Raw genomic sequence first — 21209 nt, 5'->3', positions numbered from 1 at the left:
GAATTTCGATAGGAGTCCCTGTAGTTTCGAAAGTTTGGCAGTTTTTACCAAATTTCGAAAATGAGTTCATGAAGCTGAGAAATTGAGAATATTTATTTCTGGTCCCTGCAGTTTGTTCGAATTAACATTTTCTACCCAGTTTCACAAATGGGGGAAAATTTCGCATATTCGGCTTCTTGCACTTCGCAAATCATATGGATACAAAGTCAATTGCGTGATTATGCAATCAATATGAAAATGATTCCATTGTATTGTGATTCACAAAGTGTTATACGCATTTGTCATAATCTAGAACAACACTCAAAAATCAAACATATTGCACTTCGTTATCATTTCATAAAAGATCATGTGGAAGATGGAAATATCAAAGTACATTTTGTAAAGACAACTGATCAGCTTGCTGATATTTTTACAAAACCATTGGATGAAAAATCATTTGTTAGAATTTTAACAGGTTTGGGAATGATTGATGCAAGTTCTGTTCCAGGACTAATTTCGAAAGAATGACATGTTGATATTGATGAAAATGTGTTGATTCAGAGACAATAATGATTCATTCAGAGGCTGATAGTATTAACCATTCAGAGGTTACTGTTCACGTTCAGCGCTTGGACACGCTTCGTTTTCGATGTCTGGAAGAGAAATATTTTCGTTAGTTTGGTATATTTCTAAATTTTCAAAATTTTCTTTATTAGTCGTTTATTTTCGAAAAATTTGAAAAACACAAAAATATTTTCGTTATTTAGCTTTATTTTTAGAAAAATCAAAAATACCAAAAATATTTTTTGTTATTTGTTTCTCTTTTCGAAAAATCAAAAATCATAAAAATATTTTTTTCAAAAATATAAAATCCAAAAAGATTTTTGTTGCTCGTGGTTTGTTCTTGTTTAATTCATGCAGATTTTACAATAGACTTTAAAGAATCATGCTTGCAGTTCTGGGGTCGGGTAATCTTTCAAAAATTTTGAACTAGTTAGGATGTCCCTATAAGCATGCTGCAGCATGTTGACCCAAGCCTCCATTGACTCAATGTGTGTAATCAAAAGCCTTAATGAAAATTTTCATTACGAAAATTTCTTCCCAATCAGGCTGTATTCACATTAGTCCTTGAGCTACCTTACTCTTTTCATTGGAGTTAAGAGTTTACTACTTGGTCCAAATATAGGAGAGGTACATTTGTTTCGTAAACCAATCTTTTTCATCACAAATTTTTATCACAATCACACACAAAGACATATGTCCAAGAGATCTTTGATCAAACCAATCAAGATTTAGACATATCAAAAATCTACGCTTATGATCTGGATTCATGAGGCCATGATGAAAGTGAAACCTAATTTTCCAAAATTGATAAGGAATTGACGGGGAACTATGTTCTAGATTTTCACGAAACATATGTTTCAGTACCGATTTGTCAATACTCAAAATCATATTCTTTCGTTATGAGTGATCTTGATCAAATGTTTAAATCCCACGACATTTGTTTCCCAACAAGATCCAGCTAAATTTTTTTTCTTGAATATAATTTCCGTCTGAGTATTATTCGTTATCTATGTCACATTCAAAATAATCCAAAGCATACTTATCACTGACTACACTGCTCAAACAGGTACTTTCGGTTACCATTAATCACGCTTATGTTGAGTGCTGAAATGTAACGAAATTTCTAAACCGCCCACGAAACCATATTAAAAGAAGCCCTTCGATACTTCTTTACATGTAGTCGATTGTACTTCATGGGACACCACACAAGCAGTTGATTATCTCTCTTGATAATTAACGAAGCAATCTTTTCCCGGGATTAAACAGCATTTGTGTCGAAATTTTATTTTTCGACATCACATATCCAAAATTTTCGTTATTTTGCTTCTTATCTCATTTTGTTGGCACACTGCACTCACGAAATCCTTGAGGTTCTGAGTACTACCAACTCAGGCTGAAGATTTTGAAATTCTGGCATATGACTTTGTTTCTAAGCCCAAAAACGAAAGAGCTCAACCTCAATGTCGAAGGTTTTCGATCTTATCCACTTGGTGCTCACGAACAGTTTGATGTACCTGTTTGGCAACTTGATGTGAGTTTCAAGGTGATTTATCTGACATGGCGTTAATAACGGCTAGTGGTGCGAGTTTCAAGGACAGACGTGGCTACTACTTTAATGAAACCGTTTGGAATTCATATGGGGATACATATATAAAAGGAAATTGTTTTCTCCTTTGTTCATTACGCGTTCAAAATTCACAAAAGATCAAAAGCCCTAATTCTCTCTATTCTTCAAGATTTTTCTCAAACTCTTAACAATGGCTGCTGCTCAAACCCACACCACTGAAGACGTTTTATCTCAACCGATTATGAAGCTTCAAAGTACCAACTATCAAGTCGAGGCTGATGTTTCATTGTATCCTGAAGAACTCAAGATACTGATTGTTGTTCTTCTATATTCACGTCTTGCAACTGCTATGTTCAACTTGTTCGATGTACCAATGTCTTGGTTATCGATGGTTGGTTCCGCTGCTACCTATAGCAAAGCCCTGGATGTTGATACCTTTAATCTGGTGAATGATAGAAGGGTTCGTCTCACGAAGAAGCTTTTTACTCAAATTCTGGAAATTCCCACCTCGCCTCTATTCTACAAAGTTTCCAATGCTCAAATCATTCATATGTTCAATGAGATGGGTCATCAGCCACCACTCACCAAGATCAGTGACTTCAAGAAGTCAGGCCTTCCTCGTATCTGGAATTTTCTATTTCGGATTTACCTTCGTTGCTTAATTGGACGAAGTGACGTAGGTCTTGACAAGGGGAGATTAGAAATTATGCAATGGTTGTAGGTTTATATTATGATCTTAATGTTAATTATGCCTCCCAGATGTGGAAGGATTTTCAGAAGAGTGTTGAGAACACGAATGTTGTGCAGGGGATTTCATGTGCTCGTTATTGGAGTTTGATAATCAAGCACGCCTATGACAAGGAAGGAATTCAAGTTCCAATGGAAGAACCAAAGGCATATTTTATGAAGTATCATTTTCCAAAATCAGTAGAAGATGATTCTGAAGTGTTTCCAAACATTTCCAGGATTCCGGATGCTATGCTTAAGAAGATAGATCCATCGAACCCCATCTTGGTGACATACTTGAAAAATGTCAATCCTTTAGTGGAAACAGGAGTATTATTATCTAAAGTTGATGTAATGATTAAAGCTCAGGAACTACGTTTGCAGCGACAAATAGATGTTATCGATAAAAATAACGAATTGAGAGTCAAGGCTCAGACTGATTCCTTTAATTCTAAGATCAAGGAACTTCGAATGGTAGCGAAAGAAAGACGTGTTCTGCTTGTCAAGGATGTAAAGACGGTGAGAGAAGATGTCAACCGAAAACTTGAAGAGATGAAGGTTGAAGTTTCAAAAGAGATAAATGAGCTGAACACGAACTATTCGTTAATCAAGACGAATGTTGACACAATAGTTGCTGCAGTAACGAAGGTAGTTGAATGTTATCAATCATTAATTCCTAAGGTTGAAGCAAAAGCAAGTGAAGACGTTATTAATTTCGACAAGATGGGAGCTTTGCTTGGTGAATTGAAAGATTTAGTATCAAAACCTGCTCAAACTTCTCTCTTAACTCGTGAGTTTTTAACTCAGAAGTTACAGATTCTTGATCAAGCCATTCAGAAGGTTGTTGCACCAATTTCGAAGTTTGGTAATATGTTACGAGTTGGCGCCCCACCTGCTGTCACATGGGTGCAAGGGGGAGAAAAAGAAAAGAAAGTTGGTAAAACTTCGAAAGCTACCAAAGGAACAGAAGAGAAACCTAAAATAGTTGAAAATGTGGTTTCAACTCAAGCTTCAACAAAGGTGGTGTCAGCACAAGTTCCAACTCCTATAGTTTCGAAAACCACTACTTTAATGTCAACAAAAACTAAAACCAAGCCTATTCAGAAAGGAATTTCTATAGGTTCATTCGTTGAAGGTGGTAGTTCGAGTTCAACAAAGCCAAAGACAACAGAAGCTAATAGGGGAAAAGGGAAAGAGATATTGATTGAAAAATCAAAGGATGAGCAAAAGGCTGAGATTGAGGCTGAGATGGAGAAGCAGAGGCAAATTCAGAGCATACTAAGGCTTCGTTAAAATGACCCACCAAATTTGGATAAAGGTGATCCAACGAAGTTACACAACTATGAAAATATCGAAGCCAGAGTGTCATACAATCACATGTATGCATTCGAGAAGAAACCCATGAAGAGCTATTCTATCGAAAACTCTTATATGAATCAGCTGGATTTCCCCATCAACGAAATGATGTTTATCACTGCTCAATATAAGATCATTGAAAAATTCCCAAATGAAGATGACTTTCTTCAGATGAAACTTAGGTTTCATGCAGTTATTGGGAAAGATCAAGAAGAGGTCTGGTCATTTGTCAAGATTAAAAGGGTGATAAGTGTAACAAAGGACGTTATGTTTGAAAATATGATACAAAACTTTCGGTATCATGTTGTAAGGGCAAACAACATTTCTTGTGATTTTTCAGTTGCTGATTTTCCCCTGATGAACTTGAATGACCTTATTCAAGTTGCCTTAATTTTGAAAGATATGGATGCTACGAAGCTTCAAGATACAAGCAAATAAGTTTTGAGACTTGGTTTGGGTCATATCAAAATCTTCATAGACAATTACTATGATTGTCTAGCTTTGACTGATACCGAACTATCTACTGCTATGGGGAAGGAAGTGAAGGTTGATATGGAAGTCGTTAGATCACAAGCAGAGTTGAAGAAATATTCTGATGGGGAGATATGTCTTAAAACTTTTGGTTTGGTGTTTTCGGGAAACGATAAAAAGGGTAAAGCTAAAAGGTTCTTATTTCAAGCCATTGAAGTGGAGAGGTACACAACAGCTCAATATACGAACTTCATTGTTCGTATGAATAACTGTAAGAAGAATAATGATGGAGATAAAGCAGAGCTAAAGAAGGTTATGAGCTGGTAATCGGAAACTCGAAGGATGATGCATTTTGCTGCACAAATTCTTACCAATTGAGAATTCGACATTATTACAAAGGGGAAGTATGTTAGGTCGAAAATGTTATAATATGTCGAAGTCTATGTAATATATGTTTTCGTTAATAGTGTTATGTATTTACTAAGGCACAGTTGTTACGAAGTAGAAAGTTTAGCCCTTAGTATTTTTTGTACTTTCAGTCCTCCTATAAATAGGAGCTGTACTTAGAGTTTAGGCATGAGTTTTTCCATGTTCTCTGTCTATAACACTCTTCGTGCTTTGAAAGTAATATGAGCTGAAACCAGATTATATTTAGATATCTTGTTCTTAACCCTTGTTTACTCTTATCTTATTACAACACTCGATTAAACTTTTCTACATTTAGCTCATGTAATTTGTTTCTAGTTTGATGTTTTTCTAGTTAGATTTCATCTTTTGTTGGCAACTACAATGGCTCCCTTTACTCATCGTGTGCTTGACTCTTCGCTCTACATGGATCTTATTTTGGTGGAAGCACTTATTCTTCTAGATGATTGTAGTTTACCAACTTTTGTACATAGCTCGTTCCTTGCCATTTTGGCCCTAGATATCTTTTTCTAGGTTTTATTTCTTGGGGTGGGGTTGAAGTTGTGAGGAGTGAGGAACGTTCTAACCGAGGGATACTTTCTTATGGACCGTGGGCTAGATCGGACCGCGAAACAATGTCATATAAACCATACTAGTGAAGTATGCATGCTCATTTTGCATCTTGATCAACATGTATCCCTTGCTAGAAAGGTAACAAAGGCTCATCCCTCAAAGCGATTCTTACCCCTAAGATTATATGTTTTTATTTTAAGGGCGTGTCATGAATTTCCACCTAAGATATTCATTCTCTTTTCTTTTTAGGATAGTTTATCCCAAGTTCATTTTAGTCTTGTCTTACTTGAGGACAAGTAAGGTTCAAGCTTGGGGTGATTTGATAGTTTCGTTTTTATTACTTCTTTTCATAGTTTATTTTTAGTTAAAACCATCTCATTTTAGTTTATCTTCATGCATATTTTCTCTTTTTATTATTTTTCTCCTTTACCTGGTGCTTTCCAATCTTTTGAGCTTATTTGCAGGATTTACCGAGGACTTTTTGTCATTGGAGGTATGGAACGAGTGCGGCACTTTTGGAGGCTTGCGGATTGCTTGTGGACTTAAGGTGGTGCAAGTGGGCTTGGTGTCAGTATAATCGAGAAGCGCGTTGGACTTAATCTTTGGACGAGGACTCGAGTTAAGAAAGACTAATGAAGCATTGGACCATCATTGGAAGCTTCGGAATAACATAACTGGGCTCCCAAGAATTAATGCATGTGGGCTAGAGAATGAGTGAAGAAGATTGGGCTGGATTGTAAATTAAATGGGCCAGGTCACACAATCAGCGAGACCCACACGGTCCGCGTGGATCCACAAACGGTCCGCGTGGATCGTGATGTGGTAAATCCGGGTTTTGACTTTTTGACTCTATTTTGGGAAGGTTGGTGGATGGCTTTTGGTGAGCATTTGAATCCGGAAATGAGATCTTTTTATTGAAGATTTGGGGGCATTTTTCGACAACAACACATTCAAGAACATCTCTTTTTTCTCTCAAGAAGGCTTTGGAAGAATTTGATGATTTAGAAGATTGGTGCAATTTCTTTTCATCTTGCAACTAGAACAATGTTTGGTACCACTAAACTATCTTGTATTTCTTTTATTTTTTCCATGCTTGGCTAGATTCATATTTGGTTTATTAGGGTTTAACCCATGGATGATTAGTTACTTTGAAGACTTGATGTTATCTTGTGTTTGAAGTTTATGGAAATGTTTTCTAGTTAAACATCTTGTTGTATTTGTTTATTTTTGATCATGAGCTTGGATGAATAAATACTTATTTTTGTTAACTAATTTCTTGGTTAAGTAATGGATTTTGAAATTGGTAAGCAACAAATGGTTTCTATGTTTGTTTTCATTTCATTTAAACCATGGGAATGTTTCCTCCATAATGATAATGTAAGCTTTTGATTATCTTTTGGACTTCGTGAGTTTTAGAACTTAAAGCTAATTGATTTTCACAAGATTATATCCTTCATTGATTTTGTGACTTTAATTAAGGGAATGTGTTAAGAGCTCCTATAACCATTTTAATAATAATGAAGAGTTGAGGTAATTTGTGTTTATGAATTGTTGTGGCTAAGTTAAATTGATTCACAAGTGTTGTTCTATTTAGTCTAATGCTAAGTCAACTATGTCATCCATGCTGTGTATCCTAAAATCAACCAGTTTCACTTCATTGAATTTAATTAAATATTTTACTTGTTTACTTGTCATATTAACATTCTACCTTGGATTTAATATTTCTGAAGCAATCAAAAAGATTAACCCCCCCCCCATTTTAATTTTACTCTTGTTTTATAAGTATTTGAATAAGTGATCTACATAGAGAATTAAATTGAACCAATCTCCGTGGATACGATCCCTTTACCACTATATACTACTTTAGTGTGTAATATTTAGGGTATTTATTTTGTTGACCTCGACAACCACCAAATTTTGGCGCCATTGCCAGGGATTGGTTTATTTTTAATCAATTTGTTTCTCTATTGCCAGATCTCAACGTACATGTGCTTTGATTTATAATCCGGAAATTGAAACGAAGCAAGGCATTTGCCGAAGGAAAAGTGAATAGAACGTGGTCAAACTTCAAACCCTCACCGGGATCCGGAGGTTGAAACTGCTTCATCAAGTGACACGGAACCCAATTCTAGTCCCGACCCTTGCCAAGAAATTCCCGAAACACCACCCCTACAAAAAAATCCACCCATCATTGAACCAATTGCAATGGGGGACAGCGGAGAAGCTCTCGATAGAACTTTGAGGCTGATAAATCAAAGAATCAAGTATAAAACGAATCAGAGTATGAAATCAATTAAGAATGCAAGATTGAACACCAGATGTAAATATGATCTTGTTTCAGCTCTATTACGCTTTCGAATGTTTACAGAGTACAAAGACAGGTCTGTAAAAACTCTTATCTAACTCTAGTAAATATCCCTATTTATAGGGAACAGAAAGCGTACAAAAAAATATACTAAGGCATAGACACTTAGGCTTCGAATAAAAGCGCCTCAGTAAAATAGATTACAAAACATTCGAAGAGTTCAAAATACATTTCGACTAATTACAACAATTCAACCCTTACAGAGGCAAATGATGGAAACCGATGTTACACAAACTCCAACCAGTATCAATTACCCGGTTTTGGATGGAGGTTCGGAATTAAGGTCAAGTTTAGTCCATCACCTCCCAACTTTTCATGGATTAGAGAATGAAGACCCTCATATGCACTTGAAGATGTTCCATGTTATTTGCACTAGTATGAAGCCACAAGGGTCAACCGATGACCAAATCAAGCTAACAGCATTCCCCTTTTCATTGGCCGATAGAGCAAAGGATTGGTTATTCTATCTTCCACCGCGGTCAATCAACTCATGGACCGACATGGCAAGAGCTTTTCTTGACAGGTTCTATCCCGCTTCAAGAGTCTCAAGTCTTAGAAATGAGATTTGTGGAATCCGCCAAGGTCAAAATGAGACTTTTCATGATTATTGGGAGAGGTTCAACAACTTGTGCTATAGTTGTCCACAACATCAAATTCCGGAACAACTCCTCATTCAACACTTCTACGAGGGATTGTTGCCAATGGAGAGAAGATTAGTTGATGCCTCAAGCAGTGGAGATGTCTTTAGCAAAACTCCACAAAAAACAAGACTACTCTTCAACACCATATCCGCAAATTCACAACATTTTGGCCCGCGCCAAGATATGAAAAGAGAAACTCAACAAAAAGTCAATGAAGTGGGAACATCAAACCTAGAGTCTCAAATCAAAGATTTGACATCCGTTGTTCAAAAGTTAGCCATGGGACAAACTCCACAAATGATGGTTTGTGGAATATGTGCAACAATGGGACATCCTACGGATATCTACCCCATTCTTCAAGAAGATGCGGAACATGTGAATGCCACGGAAGAATTCCAAAATTACCACAATAAACCATTCGGTTACCAAAATGCATACAATTCAAGTTGGAAGTCGAATCCCAACATGAGCTACAACCCAAGACCATTACCTCAAAATGCATTGGTTAGACCCTCCTATCCACCACAACAACCTCACTACCAACACCCACAACCACACTATCAACCCAAACCACACCCTCCGCGTCACCAACAACCCCCTCAATCCCAACCAAGTAGCTCCGGAATGTCTCTTGAAGACATTGTCAAATCCCTAGCCACTAGTACCCAACAATTCCAAAAATAGACAAGAACTAGTATCTCCAACCTTGAAGCACAAATGGGAGATATAGTTACATCAATAAGTAAGATGGAGTCCCGTGGAAAATTGCCTTCTCAAACCGAAAAGAACCCAAATTTCAATGTGGTGACCTTGAGAAGTGGCAAACAAGCCGGAGAAAGTAGTTCAAAGAAGAAGCCAAGGGAAGAAGAGGAAGAAATATAGGTCATTCCCATTGAAGATCATATAGTCAAGAATGATACACAAGCGGAAGTCCCAAAGAAGACTACCCTCTAGTGACACCAATAGCCACTCAACCGCCATTCCCCTACCGACTTGCAACTTGAAAGAAGAATATGGAGGAGAAAGAGATTTTGGAAACCTTCCGAAAGGTGGAATTAAACATTCCTTTACTTGATGCAATCAAACAAATTCCTAGATATGCAAAATTCTTGAAGGAACTTTGAACCAACAAGAGAAAGTTGAAGGGAAATGAGAAAATATCAATAAATGAAAATGCATCCACAGTTTTACAAAGGAAACTTCCACCTAAGTGAAAAGCTCCGAGAATGTTTACAGTTCCTTGCAAGATAGGAGATGTCACTTTTAGTAGTGACATGCTTGATCTTGGTGCTTCTATCAATGTCATACCCTACTCGGTGTATGAATCATTGAATGTTGGTCCTTTAAGCAAAACCGGTGTCATAATTTCTCTTGCGGACAAATCAAGTGTCTTTCCTAGAGGTGTTTTGGAAGATGTCTTAGTGCAAGTGAAACAATTGGTCTTCCTGATGGATTTCTATGTGATTGATCTAGAAGAACAAGTGTCCTCCAAGTCGGCTCTAATTTTAGTTGGGAGACCATTTTTGAAGACGACTAGAACAAAGATTTATGTGTATGCGGGAAGCTTAACAATGGAGTGAAAGAACCCCTTTCGTAAACACTCCAAGTTACTTCCTCAAAACATGCTACATGCATATTTATAAATAATATTTTACATTGAAAGTTTGATTACAAAAGACTGGATACAAACCGACTAAGTTTTATTACATTACATAACTACCCTGGACTCTGTTATTCATATATATACTTGAACATTAAATACAAAGAAATAGTATTAACTATTCTAAATCTTCCAGAAGTAATAAACTATACTGGATGCTTATCACCTGCAATTGTTAAACATTGAGTGGGATAAGCGATAACGCTTAGTGAATTCAATAATAGATACAATATAATCTTATGCCATATATATACCAATATGACCGAAGCAAAGAGGAATGATAACAACAATAGCATATGCGTATCATATGTCAGGCTTTCAATATCAACTCAAGATTTGATTTAAAGATTTAAGATCAATGAGACTTAATGATTTCAATACTTGATATACGTCAATAAAGCTTTGGCCCAAATGGCACAGAAGTCATACAAATATCTGACTATCATTTTACCAGAACATACAGGCTTTCACCTCTACATAACCCTTTATCGATACAAATTTATGATTATCATTCTACTATCATAAACAGGCTTTCAACCCTACATAGTTCTTATGTCATTTTCAGACATGATACGTGTCATGCTTTACATGGCCAAAGGCACGAAGCCGATACCAGAAATCTTACAAGCCATGAACTTTAATATTAAGGTAGATTTTAGGTTTTCACGCCCTGTTTAATCTTCTGCCAATGCCATAGAATAGAGTCATTCACTTACTGGGGGACATGCTCTACATGGCCAGAGGCTATATACCAATACCACTGTGAATCTGCGTTCTTAAATTGATCACATGGTCAGAGGTACAGCTTTTCTATCAAAATAGAGGAAAATATAACACGGGAAAGCATATAGCACATATAACACATAACATACAATTGTTCCTATATATTGAACTCACCTTGAAATAATCGGGGGTTAAAATAGTAATTTGTGCAGCACTTCGTTACAATAATAAAGTTTCGTCGTTGAAAACCGGGAGCTTTATTGAAAATTGGGCCTTGCGAGGGTAGAGCTTCAAACCGAAAAGATAAATTTCTCGGGCTCTTCGGGCACTTCGGGGCGTGTTTCGGGTGTTAGAAATGATATCGGGGCTTCGGGGGAATTTGATTTGCTAAAAAATATTGATTTTAGGGGTAAAATGTGGAAATTTCCAAAATTACTCGGAAAATCTCGCAGGTCTCCTATTTATAGGGCGAGATACGGAGTCTTCGGCCGAAGAGGACACGTGGCGGAGTGCGAGAGGGCCAGATGGCTTCGCATGCGAGGGGCCAGGTGGTGCGAGGCTCGATTGGTGGCACGCGTCCGAGCTCGGAGGCTACAGCGCGACGCCACGCATCGGAAGGGGATAGGGTCGTAGCTTCGGTCGAATCAGGAGGTGACACGTGTCGGATTCTCGGCTGCATAGCTCATCGACGTCGGACACGCGGCATGCACGGAGCGAGGGTGATGTGGCTGGTCCGGATGACACAAAATTCTCGGATTTTGTGCCCAAATCTTCTAAAATCCATAACTTTCGCATACGGGCTCCGTTTTTTACGTTCTTTATATGTACGTGTAGGCGAGAATATACTCTACGACTTTCGTTTAGACTCCATCGGATAATTTTCACTTTATTTTTAATATTATTATTTTTAACAGACCGGGACAGGAAAATCCGTTAAAAATTCATAACTTCTTCATCCGACGTCCGTTTTCGTCAGTCTTTTTACCGTTGTACTACTATTGAAGAGACATTCGATTCTCTTTTAGGTTGTGTCGGCTAAATATCGTTCGATCTTTATTTCGAGTTTTTAACTGTCTACCGCTATTCTGAAACTTAGAAAAATCATAACTTCTTCATACGAAGTCAGATTCAAACGTTCTTTATATGAAAGTTTATTATTTTTACGAGTAATACAACTTTCATTTAGATCACTAACGCTAAAAAGTAGTTTATCGAAAACTCACTTTTTTCGTGAAATAGTGTTTGCCGGATTTGTCACGGATCTTCGATTGGTTATTACTTCTTCGTTATAACTCGGATTTCGACGAGGTTTTCGCCTAAATGTTTCTAACGAGATTCTTTACAACATTACATAATAAAATTTTACTTATTTCAAATTCTATATTTTCGCTAAATTTCACTATTTGACTTTTAATTGGAATCTCATAAGACTTCCAATACTTTATGACTGATCCTAAACATAATTTTACTTCATTTCTTAGTAAAAACTATCCGTTAGAACCTCAATGCTCAATATTATATAATATTTTATAATATTATTCACTTTTAATAATTACATAACACGATATCAGAACGTGTATGTTACATGGAGTTTGATGGTGAAACAATAAGTTTTAACATTTATGATGCTATGAGATATCCTAGTGATGTTTCATCCTTATACTTTGTTGATGTTGTTCAACCGTTGACCCAATAATTGTTTGAGTTGTCTAATGGTGACATGTTGGAGATGATTTTGAGCAAAGGATTTGATTGTTGTAGATTAGCCAAGAATTTGAAGCTTTACCAACTAGACTCGGAAGTTGAAAGATTGGTTAACAATTTGGAGATCAAGAAATCCACTCAATTTAGTGTAAAGAAAATTGAATTACCTCAAACTCACGCAAGATTTCCAACCTCCCTTGTTCAACCACCGGAATTGGAATTAAAGGTCCTTCCTCAACAATTAAAGTATGCTTACTTGGGAAAGAATGAAACCCTCCCGGTCATCATTTCAACTCACTTAACCGAATGTGAAGAAGAGCAACTCCTCAAGGTGTTGAAGGAACATAAAGAAGCAATGGGTTGGACCATTGCGGATATCAAGGGATTGAGCCCCTCCACTTGTATGCACAAGATTTTGATGAAGGATGAATGCAAGCCAAGTCGGGATGCGCAAAGAAGGTTGAATCCGCCAATGATGGAAGTGGTCAAGAAAGATATTCTAAAGCTCCTTGATGCGGGAATGATCTACCCAATCTCGGATAGCAAATGGGTGAGCCCAGTGCAAGTTGTGCCAAAGAAGACGGGAATCACGGTGGTCGAGAACAACAAAGGTATGATGGTCCCCACCCGTGTGCAAAATGGGTGGAGAGTATGTATCGACTATCGAAAACTCAATGCAAGCACACAAAAAGATCATTTTTCCATAACCATTCATTAACCAAATGTTAGAAAGGTTGGCCGGAAAATCACATTATTGTTGTCTAGACGGGTATTCCGTTTTCACCAAATCTCGGTGGCACCGAAAGACCAAGAAAAGACAACCTTTACATGTCCATTCGGTACTTTTGCATACCAGAGAATGTCATTTGGATTGTGTAATGCCTCGGCCACTTTCCAACGTTGCATGGTTAGTATCTTCTCGGAATATGTTGAAAATATAATTGAAGTTTTCATGGATGACTTTACGGTATATGGAAACTCCTTTCAACAATGTTTGACCAACCTCACCAAAATTTTGAAAAAGATGCATTGAAACAAATTTGGTTTTAAACTTTGAAAAATGTCATTTTATGGTGAGTCAAGGTCTCATTTTGGGTCACATTGTATCAAAGAAAGGAATTGAGGTAGATAAGGCTAAAATAGATGTTATTCAAAGCTTACCTTACCTGACTTGTGTTCGGGAAGATCGTTCTTTTTTGGGCCATGCAGGTTTCTACCGAAGATTCATTAAGGACTTTTCAAATATAAAAGACCAGTGTGCCAACTCTTGCAAAAGGATGTTGATTTCGAGTTCAATGAGGCGTGCAAAGAAGCTTTCGACAAGCTCAAAGAGTTGCTTACATCCGCTCCTATCATGCAAGCACCAAATTGGGATCTCCTTTTTGAGATCATGTGTGATACAAGAAACTATGCAATAGGCACCGTTTTGGGTCAGTAGAATGGAAGAGCTTCCCATGTAATCTACTATGCATCGAGGACACTAGACAATGCTCAAAGAAACTACTCGACTATGGAGAAGGAGCTATTTGCCATAGTGTTCGCTTTGGAGAAGTTTAGACAATACGTACTTGGTACCAAGGTCATAATGTATTCAGATCACGCGGCTCCCAAGTACTTGATGACAAAGAAAGATGTGAAGCCAAGACTCATCCGGTGGATCTTATTATTGCAAGAATTTGATTTTGAAATTCGGGACAAGAGTGGATGCAAGAATCTTTTTTCCGACCATCTAAGCCGGATCATTTCAAATGAAGCTCCTCTCCCATTGCGGGACGAGTTTCCAGATGAGCATCTCTTTTCCCTTACTCAATCAGTTCCTTGGTATGCCGATATTGTTAACTTTATGGTCACAAAAAGGTGTCCCGACACATTCACACGTGCTCAAAAAGACAAATTGAAAAGTGATGCAAAATATTATGTGTTGGATGAACCTTATTTGTGGAAACATATCCCGATCAAATCATTAGGCGATGTGTGCCCCAACAAGAGTATCAATCCATTTTGCACTTTTTTCATGAATTTGCTTGTGGGGGACATTTCAGACCTAACCGAACCTTGAGAAAAGTTCTTGAGTGTGGACTATTTTGGCCAACCATGTCACGTGATTGTTATTTGTTTTGTAAAAGTTGTGAACGGTGCCAAAGGACGGGGAACATTTCACAGAAAAATCAAATGCCACAAAATCCAATCCTTGTTTGTGAAGTTTTTGACGTATGGGGGATTGACTTTATGGGCCCATTTCCCGTCTCATTTGGCAACGTTTATATTTTGCTCGCGGTTGACTATGTCTCTAAATTGGTTGAAGTCAAAGCCACAAGATCGGATGATGCCAAAACAGTTATCGAGTTTTTAAAGTCTAATGTTTTTGTGAGATTTAGTGTGCCTAGGGCTTTGATTAGTGATAGAGGGACGTATTTTTGCAACAAGATGATGGAGGCTTTTCTAAAAAAAGTACAATGTGACCCACCGTGTCCCTACCGCCTACCACCCTCAAACGAATGGTCAAGCGGAGGTTTCAAATCGTGAAGTGAAGTCTATTCTTGAGAAAACAGTGAATCCTACAAGAAAGGATTAGAGTTTGAGGTTTGATGATGCCTTGTGGGCCTATCGGACTGCTTACAAAACCCCGATAGGAATGTCTCCATTTAGGATGGTTTTTGGAAAACCATGTCATCTTCCCGTGGAATTAGAGCACCGTGCATTTTGGGCAGTCAAGCAATGAAACTTCAACATTGATGAGGCGGGAAGGCATAGGAAGCTTCAAATTCAAGAGTTAGAAAAATTGAGAAATCAATCTTATAAAAACTCAAGAATTTACAAGGAGAAAATGAAGCTTTTTCATGACAAGTACTTGATGACAAAGAAAGATGTGAAGCCAAGACTCATCCGGTGGATCTTATTATTGTAAGAATTTGATTTTGAAATTCGGGACAAGAGTGGATGTAAGAATCTTTTTTCCGACCATCTAAGCCAGATCATTTCAAATGAAGCTCCTCTCCCGTTACGGGACGAGTTTCCAGATGAGCATCTCTTTTCCCTTACTCAATCAGTTCCTTGGTATGCCGATATCGTTAAGTTTATGGTCACAAAAAGGTGTCCCGACACATTCACACGTGCTCAAAAAGACAAATTGAAAACTGATGCAAAATATTATGTGTTGGATGAACCTTATTTGTGGAAACATGTCCCGATCAAATCATTAGGCGATGTGTGCCCCAACAAGAGTATCAATCCATTTTGCACTTTTTTCATGAATTTGCTTGTGGGGGACACTTCAGACCTAAACAAACCTTGAGAAAAGTTCTTGAGTGTGGACTATTTTGGCCAACCATGTCACGCGATTGTTATTTGTTTTGTAAAAGTTGTGAACAGTGCCAAAGGATGGGGAACATTTCACAGAAAAATCAAATGCCACAAAATCCAATCCTTGTTTGTGAAGTTTTTGACGTATGGGGGATTGACATTATGGGCCCATTTCCCGTCTCATTTGGCAACGTTTATATTTTTCTCGCGATTGACTATGTCTCTAAATGGGTTGAAGTCAAAGTCACAAGATCGGATGATGCCAAAACGGTTATCGAGTTTTTAAAGTCTAATGTTTTTGTGAGATTTAGTGTGCCTAGGGCTTTGATTAGTGATAGAGGGACGCATTTTTGCAACAAGATGATGGAGGCTTTTCTAAAAAAAGTACAATGTGACCCACCGTGTCTCTACCACCTTCCACCCTCAAACGAATGGTCAAGCGGAGGTTTCAAATCGTGAAGTGAAGTCTATTCTTGAGAAAACAGTGAATCCTACAAGAAAGGATTGGATTTCCAGGTTTGATGATGCCTTGTGGGCCTATCGGACCGCTTACAAAACCCCGATAGGAATGTCTCCATTTAGGATGGTTTTTGGAAAACCATGTCATCTTCCCGTGGAATTGGAGCACCGTGCATTTTGGGCGGTCAAGCAATGAAACTTCAATATTGATGAGGCGGGAAGGCATAGGAAGCTTCAAATTCAAGAGTTAGAAAAATTGAGAAATGAATCTTATGAAAACTCAAGAATTTACAAGGAGAAAATGAAGCTTTTTCATGACAAGTCCATCACCCGCAAGCATTTTGCGTCGGGACATCGAGTATTGCTTTACCATTCGCGATTGAAGTTATTTCCTAGAAAGTTAAGGTCAAGGTGGATTGGGCCTTTGTTGTACTAAAAACTTTTGAACATGGAGCGGTGGAAATACAAAGTGAAGAAACAGGACAAATTTTCAAAGTCAATAGGCATCGTTTGAAGCCATTCAACGAAGGATTTAATGCAAATGCCCTTGAAATCATCCATTTGCATGTCCCGAGGTGTTGAATCAAGCTAGAAGGACGTCTCGCCAAAGACGTTAAAGAAGGGCATTTTTGGAAAACTTAATCTTTTCATCTTTTCTAATTCCGAATAAATGTTTTAGATAGATCCTTTTTGCACTTAACATTTCTTCTTCTTCCTTCTTGCAATATAGCAGTGTTGAATTCTAAGCCCCGATATTCGTTTTGGTCAAAGGGCGAAAATTGAGATGTTTCAGCAAGACACAAATGGACCGCGTGTACTCGAAGGAGTGTCCGCGTGTATAAACAAACGGACCGTGTGTGGTCCCCAAAAACGTCTGCGTCTTTCTTCAAAAATTGGGGGTTTACAGAACTATTCATGCAGACGGCGTGTACTCGAAGCCTCGTCCGCGTGGGTTATAAAAACGGGTCGCGTAAGCTCCAAAATTCGACCGCGTGAAAATTCGAAAAGGGGCCGTTTACAGAAATGTTCACGTGGACCACGTGTACTCGAAGAACCGTCCACGTGACTTCTTGACTTTCGTTGACCATATTTGACCACGAATTAAATACATAAAATACAACAGTCGGCCCTTTCTGCTCCATTCTTCTCTTCTTTTTCTTCTAACCTCCATTAAAACTCCCCCACTTTCAACACAAAAACTTGATTTCCCGTCAAACCGTCGGTCGGAATTACGTGAAACCCCACCAAAAAACCGGTCCGATCTGTTGCCGGAATTTAGGGCGCCACCACCACCATCTCGCCACTTTCCGACCATTTCCGGCCAACTCCAGCCACCTCTCGTGATTCCGACACCACCACTGTGTTCCTCTTGGTCAAGGCTACAAACCCCACTAAAAATATCCCTCAAAGCTGGCCAAAAAATTTTTCCGGAATCTCAAGCCGTTGTCGGATTTCTCGAGTTTTCGCGGTAAAGTGCTTCTCACGAGGTAATGAGCAAAGCTTTAAGCTTGGGGCGGAGTGTTGCAAGATTTTCAAATCCCGAATTTTCGCGCGCAAATTTTTAATTTTCAAAAGTCGTGATCACCAACGGGTACATTCTTTCCTTGACTTTAATCGACCAACATGCATGTTTTAGGACAACAACTTATATGATATTTCATCCATTGAGTCTAGGAAACGTTTCTTGCATTGATTGTTGAATCATTTTAGAAGTCCATAGGGAGTCGATTGGTGATTTGAATTGAAATATCATTTGTTGGGATTGTGGTTCGTGTAGTTGTTAATTTCGTTGCAGGTTGATCATGTCCACATCTAGAAAGCGCTCGGCAGCCGCCCGAGGCAAGGCCCCCGCTAGAGCTCAAAATGCGGAACCAAACATTCCAAGGTTTCGGGACGCAAAGGCGACTGAAAACTATAACCGAAGTTTGCCAAGAAAAGTTTCTTCTACCAAATTTGTGTGCAAACCCACGCTCATTTCATTAGGGGTTCTTGAGGGGATCACCCAATTGTTCCGTAACATCGGGTCAGAAAACCTTCTAAATCTCATGGAACACACTTACGAGCTCCCTACTAGAGAGTTCCTTGCCGACTGCGGGTTAGACAGCTAGAGAAAAAAAGTTGCATTCCAACTTATGGGGGACCGAGCATACATTGATGTTTCAAGGATAAATGACATCTTGGGCTTACCTTCCTCAAACACATTCGAGACTTACGACTCCTTGCCTACCGACTTCAAACACGAGACCTTTTGGACGGAAATCACCGGTGGGATCTTTTCATGTGCCGGTCGCGATAAGGTAACCTCCATCATTCACCCGTGCCTTTATATTGCCCATCGTATCTTAGTGTGCACTACCAATCCCGGATTTTGCCTCGTTCTTTTTCTATAAATGCGCACTCATGAATTTACTCAGTAACGGAAAAGGTTGGGAAACCACGACCCAACTCGCCGAGTTGTATGAACAACTCGTCGAGTCCCGCATAACCTATATCCATTAAGTCACTTTATGTTGGGCTCAGTGCATCCAATCCATAGATCTGGTCCCCTAGAATGGACATAACACGTAAAGTTACAAACTTTACGTTCATGCATGGTGTTATGAGTTAGAAACACCAAAACTCGGCTATAAAAGAGGTTTAGGGCATGGAGAAGGGTTATGGCTTAATAAAGGTGGCAACTTTAAGCTTCATGAGCTCATATGTGCCTAGATCTGAAGTCATCACTCCCTAATGCACTCAAATACCGAGATTGACTTCAAAATGGTCCAAAAATAACAACTTATCCTAAAAGAGGATCTAAGTTATAGAAAACCAAGGTATAAGCTTTATACCTCAAATGAGTCTGAAGTGAAGCTGGAACCCTGGATCTACAAGCTTCCTCTTGAATCCCCAAGCTCTTCCTTCCTTCACAAGCTTCAAAATCCCAAGGAATGGCTCTAAACTCTTCAAAATGGATTAGGGTTTCTTAGCTAGGTTGAGGGACGATGGAGGTAGTAAATGAGGCCAGGAAGTGGAGAATAAAATGCTTAAATAGGGTGCAAACCCTAAAAATTAGGATTTTCACTTCCCAGCTCCAACTCGTTGTGTTGGGTCCTCCAACTCGTCGAGTTGGTCCCATAATCTGTGCGGCCATGTAAGTCCCTACACGACGAGTTGCTACCTCCAACTCGTCGAGTAGGCTCTCTAAAGTGCCCAAAATCTTTAGAACTTCATTCCTAGAAATCGGGGGTGTTACACACCTATTCCTTCATTCTATGATATCTATATTAATTCGAGATATGGATAATGATCAATCTTAGAATTCGAGATTATGTTTCCCGATATAGATTTGTGATGACTGTATCTGACTACTAAATTGAACATATCAATTTCAGTCAGGGCTCGACCAAGCACTTTAAATGTTAACACCAAACCATTAAACGGTCCATAGATATTGTTTCTCTGGTTAAGGAAGAAGGAACAAATAAACTTCAATTACATACTTTTTGTCTACTTCATCATGTTACACATGGACATAAACCTTTATTGGCCTAGATAGTGGATCGACAAGACTACCTTCTTAAAATATACCATAATTTTTATTTATTTATTTGTTAGATGAAGATTAATTACCAAAAGTATGAAGATTATTTTTTGTTAAAATATATGTACATTTAATCATATAAGATAATTACCAAAAATATGAATATGATTTATTTATTTTAAATGGCATTTAAGTTAATTTGTAAAAAACTAAAATAGTTTTTTTGTAAACGTTAATTGAAGTAGCTTTTGGATTTGAAATTTTTTCTTCGACCCAAAAGCTAAAAAGTTTTTACTGCCAAACGAAATTTTTTTTAGAATTTTGTTTTAAAAAAATAAAACCTAAAAACTTTCAAAAACTATTACTATATTGTTTAGCGGGAAGTTGGTCTCTATTTTCTAATATATTACGGTTCTAAAAAAACTTGGTTGTAGATAAATATTTATTTTTACTCATGAATATGAATTTTATTTTGCGAAGTATATAATATACTAATATAACAAAAATATTGGCTGAGGTGCACATGTCTTTAACTTCCAACGTTCTTATAGATGAGTATTGAATTATTTTTATATCAACGTTTTATTATTTTTATAAAAGTTAACTGTAGTTAATTACAATAACTTTGATTTACAATATATCTGTCAAGATTCTTTTTGACAACATGATTTTATTCTTGCAGAGACTATAGATCCACGTTTAAAATTGGCTGAGGTGCACACCTTATTGAGGGAGGTTAGGAGCGGGTATTTTAGCTGAAGCAGGTCCATATAATGCCGCTTTCACCATATCTGGAGTAAGTTCTCGCTTACTTTGTGCAACAGTTATAAGTTTCAGATAATTGTCGAACTCCCCTCGACTAAGATAACCATTTTGATTTGTATCAACACATCGCCATATGTGAGCAAGAACCGACTTAGGTAAACCAGAGGCTTGAAAGAAGGGAAGAGCTTCAGCGCCACTAACATACCCATCTTGATCTAAATCTGCTTTTTTGAAGTATATTTCAAATAGATCTGTATTGATCACCTGATGTCCCATTTCTACCAAAATACAAGATCAGTGATCATTGAATTAGAGTAAGCAAATCCAAAGATTGGTGAAAAAGATAGGACTTCAAGTGTTTACGTTGCGTGCTTATGTAAACCCCATTATTTGTTACATAACCACAGTTTTGCTGCACTCTTGGT

General features: G+C 37.9%; 1 protein-coding gene across 4 annotated transcripts in view; it reads right to left on the bottom strand.

The window, feature by feature from the left end:
- LOC145115062 (uncharacterized) overlaps window positions 1-21209 on the bottom strand; it is a 72372-nt gene that overhangs the window by 27446 nt on the left and 23717 nt on the right. For 2 of the 4 annotated variants that reach the window (XM_079051220.1, XM_079051222.1), the window contains exon 7: window positions 20601-21062. The exons of 1 other annotated variant lie outside the window; for it this stretch is intronic. In XM_079051220.1, the coding sequence (XP_078907346.1) occupies window positions 20743-21062 (320 nt within the window). In that variant the 3' untranslated portion in view covers window positions 20601-20742. Of the gene's footprint in view, window positions 1-10359; window positions 10474-20600; window positions 21063-21209 lie in introns of those variants that run through there. One more of the 4 variants, XM_079051224.1, reaches the window with a different exon arrangement.

This window comes from Lactuca virosa, chromosome 5, assembly GCF_052849685.1.
Source record: "Lactuca virosa cultivar CGN04683 chromosome 5, Lactuca_virosa_CGN04683_v6, whole genome shotgun sequence".
NCBI lineage: Eukaryota > Viridiplantae > Streptophyta > Magnoliopsida > Asterales > Asteraceae > Lactuca > Lactuca virosa.
This window is presented reverse-complemented; position numbering and strand designations above follow the sequence as displayed.